At 55.5% G+C, this 8,728-nt stretch overlaps 1 protein-coding gene across 1 annotated transcript; it reads left to right on the forward strand.

Moving 5' to 3' along the window:
• Positions 1–3,916: 3,916 nt before the first annotated feature.
• On the forward strand, positions 3,917–8,030 carry Nr2e3 (nuclear receptor subfamily 2 group E member 3). The gene is made up of 8 exons (XM_020181930.2): positions 3,917–4,010; positions 4,446–4,572; positions 4,726–4,829; positions 4,917–5,138; positions 5,242–5,399; positions 6,095–6,341; positions 6,533–6,638; positions 7,898–8,030. Exons 1-8 carry the CDS (start codon positions 3,917–3,919, stop codon positions 8,028–8,030), a joined length of 1,191 nt encoding a protein of 396 aa, XP_020037519.2.
• The last annotated feature ends 698 nt before the right edge of the window (positions 8,031–8,728 follow it).

Genomic DNA, 8,728 nt, shown 5'->3' on the forward strand with positions numbered 1-8,728 from the left:
CAGCCCCAGAGCCCCTTCCCAGTGCACCTCTTGTGATCCCATCAGGGCACACGCACCCATTTGAGAGATGAGGAAACTGAGGTGCAGCAGGAGCCCAAGCACGCACAACCAGGAAGATACGAAGCCAAGCTTGAGAGCAATATTCCCACCAAGCTCCTCTTAGGCCCTGGGTCCTGATTCCTTCAGGTGACACCTGTGTCTACACAGCAGCCCCTTTCCTGGGGCTCCGGGTGCCCTCCCGCCCAGCCCTCCTGCTTGCTCAGGGGCCTCACTGGAAGTTCTGGGGTGAGTTAGCACTGAGTCATACCCACCTCCAGTTTCCCTCCTCTCCCTCTTCCTGGCTCTTTCTCCTCCGTAGCTCCCATCTTGAAACAAACTCCTCTCCCACAGTGTCTTTCTTTAAGCTTGTCCTTTTCTTAATGCTTCCCTCTGCCACCTCCTCAGTCCTGTCTCCAAGATTTGTGCTTCCTATTTCTCCCTCCCCACCCTGGCCCCAGCCCAGCTACTCCAGCTGCTAAAGTCAAAGGAGTGTTCTGAACACCCACAGAGTGGGAGAAAATATTTGCCAGCTACACATCAGACAAAGGACTGATAACCAGAATATACAGGGAACTTAAAAAACTAAATTCTCCCAAAACTAATGAACCAATAAAGAAATGGGCAAGTGAACTAAACAGAACTTTCTCAAAAGAAGAAATTCAAATGGCCAAAAAACACATGAAAAAATGCTCACCATCTCTAGCAATAAAGGAAATGCAAATTAAAACCACACTAAGATTCCACCTCACCCCTGTTAGAATAGCCATCATCAGCAACACCACCAACAACAGGTGTTGGCGAGGATGCAGGAAAAAAGGAACCCTCTCACACTGTTGGTGGGAATGTAGACTAGTACAACCACTCTGGAAAAAAATTTGGAGGCTACTTAAAAAGCTGGACATCGATCTACCATTTGATCCAGCAATACCACTCTTGGGGATATACCCAAAAGACTGTGACACAGGTTAGTCCAGAGGCACCTGCACACCCATGTTTATTGCGGCACTATTCACAATAGCCAAGTTATGGAAACAGCCAAGATGCCCCACCACTGACGAATGGATTAAGAAAATGTGGTATCTATACACAATGGGATTTTATGCAGCCATGAAGAAGAACGAAATGTTATCATTCGCTGGTAAATGGATGGAACTGGAGAACATCATTCTGAGTGAGGTTAGCCTGGCCCAAAAGACCAAAAATCGTATGTTCTCTCTCCTATATGTGGACATTAGATCAAGGGCAAACACAACAAGGGGATTGGACTTTGAGCACACGATAAAAGCGAGAGCACACAAGGGAGGGGTGAGGATAGGTAAGACACCTAAAAAACTAGCTAGCATTTGTTGCCCTTAATGCAGAGAAACTAAAGCAGATACCTTAAAGCAACTGAGGCCAATAGGTAAAGGGGACCAGGAACTAGAGAAAAGGTTAGATTAAAAAGAATTAACCTAGAAGGTAACACCCACGCACAGGAAATCAATGTGAGTCAATGCCCTGTATAGCTATCCTTATCTCAACCAGCAAAACCCCTTGTTCCTTCCTATTATTGCTTATACTCTCTCTACAACAAAATTAGAGATAAGGGCAAAATAGTTTCTGCTGGGTATTGAGGGGGGGAGCGGGAGGGGGTGGAGTGGGTGGTAAGGGAGGGGGTGGGGGCAGGGGGGAGAAATAAACCAAGCCTTGTATGCACATATGAATAATAAAAGAAAAATGAAAAAAAAAAACAAAAAAAACAAAGGAGTGTTCTGTGGGGAGCAGGAGTTTGGGGACCGAAGCCTGTCATCCCCAACCTCCCCACTGCTCAGTAGCCACGTGGCCTGAGGCAAATTACCTCAGCCACTGCGAGCCCTGGGCCCCAGTGTCCTGAGCTGTGAGTTGAGGGAGGGTCGCTACGATATTTGAACAAGTCCTGCAGGTCCTGACGTAAGAATCCTCACCAGTGCTTTATATTCTCGCTATTGGCACCAGGTCTAGCTCAGAGAGACACCACCTTGACGGCTTCTCTGGCTGGCGTAGAGTGGTCAGGGAGGCCATAAATCTGCATGAGCTTGCCCAGGGAGAGGGTGACAGGCCTGCTGGGGCCCACCTCAGGGCTCATGGGGCAGACCCATGTTCCAGAAGAAATGGGAGAGGGGCTTCAGGAAGGAGGGAATGCTCAACCAAGGTCAGGGAAGGTGCCCTTGGCTTTGGCGGCTAGGTGGAGCTAGCTGGAGACCTGTGACCACGGATGGTTCTGAGGGGCTTCTCGGTGGGAGGGGTGAGGACAGGTGACAGGCCTCAGCCCTGAAGCCTCCATCTTCTGAGGCACCAGAAAGCGGATTACCCTGCAGAGGCTGAAGCTGACTTTCCAAATCCCCAACAGTGCTTCTCTGTCACAGTGAGGGTTAACCCCGCTTACTTAAGGGGCGGACACCGCCCCCCCAGCCCCTTAACTCCATGATCCTTCCAGAAGCTTCATATTAGTTCCTGAGATCTAAGGGTGAGCCTGCCCTGCCCCAGATTGTCTCATGGTGAGCACATGAGGATGGGGATGGGGGATGGGGGCCTCCCCAAAAGAACATGGGGCTCTTAGGTCTGTGTTGGGCCTAGAGTGGGCTTGGGGAGGGGGCAGAGAAGCAGGGAAAGGAAAGGAAACATGGCCGATGTTGCTCTGATGGTCTCAATAACCTGAGAAGTATAAATAACGACAGCACCCACTGTATAGTGTGCTCACTAAACTCCAGGCACCATGACACATCCAGGAGTCATCCGGTTCCACAGCGACACTACAGGACAGGCACTTTTGTCAGCCCTTTTCACAGAGGGGGACAGTTCACACAGCTAAAGTCACGTGCTCTGTGATGCGTGGAGTGGAGTGGGGCTGTGAACCTGGGTCCATCCCCGCCCTCCGCTCCCTCCCTGCTAGAGTCTGGTGCCTGGTCCAAGGAGGCACAGGCTCCCCTTCACCCTCCCCTGCCTCAGAACCACCATGGGCCTGGGCGGGAAGAAGGGCTTAGGGCCTGCCTAGGAAGGGGAGGCCACTTGGGAGCATGGAGCCAGCTCTGGGTGGCTGTGTCCTCACCCCCTCCTGGCCTGGAGACCCTGCTGTCCAGGTGGGTGAGAGGAAGTCCTGCCAGCCACCTGCCACCTCACAGGCCTCCAGCCATCCCAGACCCCACAGCCCAGTCCCCACTGGACTCCAAACCACAGACCATTGCTAACCTTCCAGTGGGTGGGACAGGAGCCTCAAATGACAGTCCTCATGTACCCTTTTATCAAGGGACTTGGGTGAGAACTACCAAAGTGACCCCCACATACAGGGACCCAGCCAGGCATAGCACAGCATGGGTGCACACCTGCACACACACACACACACACACACACACCAACCAGTGCACACCCTCGGACATGTGCCACCTGCCACAGAAAGAGTCAAGTCCTGGGGGACGTGAAATCCACACTCCACCCTTCAAAATTTGGCTTTGAGTGACCAAGAGCTAAAAGCCAGGGCAGACAGGACTTGAGGACAGGGGACGGGGACAGCAGGACAGACTGGCTTCCAGGGGCACCTTGGTAGCACCGCAGGTGTGGCCAGCTGATCCCCTGCGAGACAGTAAAGATTAAGAGGATCATAACCTGTGCACAGCGCAGCGGCTGCCCAGGAGAGATCTCAGCCAGAGCAGCAGCCATAGGGCCTCGGGAAGCAGAAGCTCCTGATTGGGACAGGAGGGACGGGAGGCAGGGAGACAGAGGAGATACAGAGGCCAGGGAGAGACACAAAGACAGAGGGGGACTGCCAAGGCCAGGGAAGGGAAAAGCAGAATCAGAAGGGGGAGGAGAAATCGAGCCAGTGACTGCCCTGTGACCGTGCAGGGCCAGGCCAACAGCTCTAATGAGTTCCACCATGGCTGCAGCAGCGCCTGCACCTGTGACCACATCCAGGAAGGAATCTCCAAGCAGGTGGGGTCTGGGGGAGGATCCAACAGGTATGACTTTTCCTGGAGGTGAGGTCTGGGTCCTTGGGGAGCAGAGCAGGGGCCAAAGCTTTTCAGGGAACATGAAGGGAACCAGAGCAGCTCAGTCCCAGCCCCAAGGGAACATGGGGCAAAACCAGAATTCTAGAACACAGAGGCTGGCAGAGCTGGACAGGACAGCTGAGCTGAGCTGCTGGGGAAGGAAGGACTGAGACGCACCCTTGGGGCTTGTCAGCAAAGAGGAGTCTCCCGTGGGGAGAGAAGGGGAGCCGGGGAGATGGAGGCAGGACGGCTACCCTTGTCCCAGAGAGGGGAAAGAGGACAGAGTGGGGAGATGTGTGCAGGTGCGAGAGGCGCAGTGTCTGAATACCGGAGGGCCAGAACCCGTGTGCTGGGAGGGGGATGTGAGGGGAGTGCGCCCCACCCCAGCCCAGCCCTGCCCCTTAGGCGTGGGCCCCCTGCTCCAGTGTCGCGTGTGTGGGGACAGCAGCAGCGGGAAACACTATGGTATCTACGCCTGCAACGGCTGCAGCGGCTTCTTCAAGAGGAGTGTGAGACGGAGACTCATCTACAGGTGGGACGAGCCCTTGCCCACCTGTCCCCGGGGTCCTGGTACCTCCTGGTGGAGGTTGTTCGGGGAAGGTGGGGCTAGGGCAAAAATGACCAAAGCTGTGGTCCAGGGCCTGGGTGAGACACTGACCGCCCTGGGGCTTTCTGTCTTCTGCAGGTGTCAGGTGGGGGCAGGGATGTGCCCAGTGGACAAGGCCCATCGCAACCAGTGCCAGGCCTGCCGGTTAAAGAAATGCCTGCAGGCAGGCATGAACCAGGATGGTAAGTGGGGCACAGCAAGGGGAGGAAAGACAGAGAGACAGGCAGCGTGACCACTGCAGTGGTCACTGACCCTTCCTGCCTCCCCAGCCGTGCAGAACGAGCGCCAACCCCGAAGCACAGCCCAGGTCCACCTGGACAGCATGGAGTCCAGCAGTGAGTCCCGACCTGAGCCCCTGGTGGCCTCCTCGACCCTGGCAGGGCCCAGCCCACTGAGCACCATGCCTGTGTCTGCAGCCAGGGCCCTAGGCCACCACTTCATGGCCAGCCTCATATCAGCCGAAACCTGTGCTAAGCTGGAGCCAGAGGACGGTGAGTGGGAGGCCAGCCGAGGGGGTCCCTGATTGACATGGGTCTTCCCTGACACCTCTAGAGCAGCAGTGAGGTCACAATCCTCCCTCCCACTCCCCCATAGCCGATAAGAATATTGATGTGACCAGCAATGACCCTGAGTGCCCCTCGTCCCCCTGTGGCCTGGACAGCATCCATGAGACATCAGCCCGCCTGCTCTTTATGGCTGTCAAGTGGGCCAAAAACCTGCCTGTGTTCTCCAACCTGCCCTTCCGAGATCAGGTACAGTGCAGTTTGCCTGCTGGAGCTGGGCCAGGCTGGGGACACATGCACCTCTGTGCCATGAGCGATGGAGATGCACACAGCTCAGATGGGACAACGGGGAATGCACACATCACTGAGCTGAGGATGGTTGGGTTTGCGTGGTCAGGGTGGTAACAGTGGGATGCACACATCTCAAAGAGGCACACCTAGGACCGTGATGGCCAGAGACACATGGGGACCTGGGGTTTTGAAGGCCATGCCTGTGGCTCCCTGGGTGGGCGTTCCTCCTGGACAGACCCTCAGGTCTGCAGCCATTCTGTGTGGGACAGTGCAATCTGTACTCTCTGAAAAGCTCGAGTTCCCTCGTGGAACACAAGTGGCCAGGACTTCACGGCTGAGGGTCAGCCTAGTGTTTAGATGGAGCAACTTGGAGGAGCCAGCCAGTCTCTTGGGCACATCCCTGAGGCCACCCAATGTCCCCTGCCTCTCTAGGCTTTTCTAAATGTCCCAGCTGCAGTTCTGGATGGAACCTGTAGAGTGTCTGGGAGCCTAGGCCAGAAGGGGGAGAATGCCATAGTCTCTGTAGGCTAAGGTCAGAAGAGAATTCTGGAACCTGGGAGCCACCCTTCAGTCCTGAGCAGGTGGCAGTGGCTCCAGGCTAAACTTGAGTTGCTGTGTATCCATCATTACACGTACACCCTCCCTGAGCACAGGTGATCCTGCTAGAAGAAGCATGGAGTGAGTTGTTCCTCCTCGGAGCCATACAGTGGTCTCTACCTCTGGACAACTGCCCATTGCTGGCCCTGCCTGAGACCTCTGGCGCCAGCAGCTCTCAGGGCCGCCTGGCACTGGCCAGTGCAGAGATACGCTTCCTGCAGGAAACCATCGCCCGGTTCCGGGCACTGGCCGTGGACCCCACGGAGTTCGCCTGCATGAAGGCCCTGATCCTCTTCAAACCAGGTGCTGAGTCTTGGCCCAAGCCGAGAGCAAAGGGTGGGAACTCCAGTGACTTCCTTCTGTTTCTCCTTCCACAACCCAACATGGGTGCAGAGGTGTGGCCTGGCTCCCTTCTCCTGAGGTCCCCTGCTAGTGACTGTGGGGTGCTGGGGAGCCCCCAGGAGGGGAACTCACTGGTGTTACTTCTCCCCTAGAGATGCGGGGACTGAAGGATCCAGAGCACGTGGAGGCTCTTCAGGACCAGTCCCAAGTAATGCTAAGCCAGCACGGCCAGGCCCACCACCCCGGCCAGCCTGTGAGGTGACCTGAACATTGCCTCCTACCCGTCTCTCCCTTCCCCTCCTCACCCTGCCCACTGCTCCCTCACTACCTCTGGACTCCCCTGATTGGACAGGGTAAGGGTCTTATTTCACCCAGCATCTATCCAACATCTGTGGGCCAGGCACAGTGCCAGGCCCTAGGAAGGGAGCGAAAGGCACAGCTGCTGCCTCTCCGGATGCCCAGCACAGTGATCGCAGTGAAGACGAAAACTACCCGTCACATATGGAGGACTGCCTGTTTCTGAAGGAGACGGGGACTCATGGGGGCGCCAGGTCTCAAGCAGAATTGAGAGGGACTTTGTGGACTTGGGAGGAAAGACAGGGTGTAACAAAAGAGAAAACTTCATTTAGAAAGAAAGAGAGAGGCTAGCACAATGTGTTCTTAGACAGGCTCCCCGTTTGGAAGGTTCCAAAGATTCCTGCCAGCAAGAAGGTAGCAGATTAACCCGGGCTTCGGCCTCAGCAGGACTTTGAATGCTTGCCAGAACTCACATCTGATGTGTGGGGGGGGGAACCTCATGTGGACTGGAGTGGCAGTGGGGACAAAATGTCCTCCCAGCAAGGATGTAGCTCGGGGCCTCCCACAGCTCTCCGGGCAGGAGCTGAGTGAGCGACTGCCCCTTGGGGTTCAGTCTCAACTCAGGTGCAGTCTGGCACCCAGGGAAGACCTAATCCTAATCCCCCATCCACCTTTCTCGTTTCCCCGAGACCCCTGCTTTAGCAAGTGGTTCTTCTTTTAAGCTGCAGCGAGCGTTTTTCCGGGCGCGTGTCTTCAGAGCTCTTGCAGTAATGCCTGCTATCGGCTTAGGTGTTTCCCAGCCAGGAATTTATATTCTTCTCTATGAAAGGCCTCCTAATTATAAGCACGTGATAATTCGTACAGTCGCATGCAGGATTGATACAAATAACCTCTGAGTCTGTAACCGTCACACAGAGTGAGCGGTGCCTGCCCGGTCTCCATCGCACTCCTAACTCGGGGTCGGGGAGGGGAGCAGGGGTACTGGGGGGGGGGCGGTACTGGGGTTTGAACTCAGGGCCTCACGCTTGCAAGGCTGGTGCTCTTCCACTTGAGCCCGCCTCCAGCCCGGAGCGCATGGGGTCTTTCCTGAAATCCCTCCTGGTCCTGGGACCTTCATCTGTCCTCTCCTTCCTTCTGCCTTCCCCGAAGGGCACCGCCGAGGGCTGTGACTCACTCGGTGACGCTGGCAGTGAGCCTCACGGTGGCCTTCTCCTGCTCAGGTTTGGGAAGCTGCTCCTCCTGCTCCCGTCTCTGAGGTCTATGTCGCCGGAGCGCATCGAGCTCCTCTTCTTCCGCAAGACCATAGGGAACGCGCCCATGGAGAAACTCCTCTGTGACATGTTCAAGAACTAGCGGGCAGCGGGACCCTGGCACCCGGCGACGCCCATCCAAGTACGTGCAGCTGGCGAAGGTGTCCCCAAAAGACAGCATAAGAATAGTCATAGCAGCATTAGTCATGATGGCCCCAGACGCTCCACTGCCCGTAGAATGGTGGCACCGCTGTAGAAGGTGAATGAAAGCAGCCAGGCACAAGTTCCATTTGCACAAATCCAAGAGCAAGCGGGAAGTCAGTGGTAGAAGTTGGAAGGGTCGATACCTCTGGGTGGGTGGGTGGCGAGGGGTAGCTAGGAAGGGGCGCGGGGAGCCTTTTAATGTACTAGAAGTCCCCTTTATTTTGACCGGAGTGAAAAATTCATAAGGTATTCACGCACTGAGAAGGCGTCAACCTGTGCACTGAAACTTGTATACTTCACTGTATTTTGTTTGGCCTCAATAAAAAAGTGAAAAATAAAAACCAGAAAACGTACATTGTCCAGGCTCTCTCTCCTTCTGAGGACTGGGAAGGAGTGAGTCCAAGGTCTTTGAGATCTGTCTGGTTTCCACTCCCGGTCAGAGGCCAGGTGCGAATCCCCCACGGGCTTTGCCAATCTGGCTGTCTCCAGGAGCACCAGCTCATCCCACATCTGTCCTTGTCTGTCTTCTGTCCTCCTCTCCTTCCTAAAGAAAGGTGGGCGCCCTGCGACCACGCAGACACTGTGAAAGGGGTTCTC

This window comes from Castor canadensis, chromosome 19 (genome assembly GCF_047511655.1).
Source record: "Castor canadensis chromosome 19, mCasCan1.hap1v2, whole genome shotgun sequence".
NCBI lineage: Eukaryota > Metazoa > Chordata > Mammalia > Rodentia > Castoridae > Castor > Castor canadensis.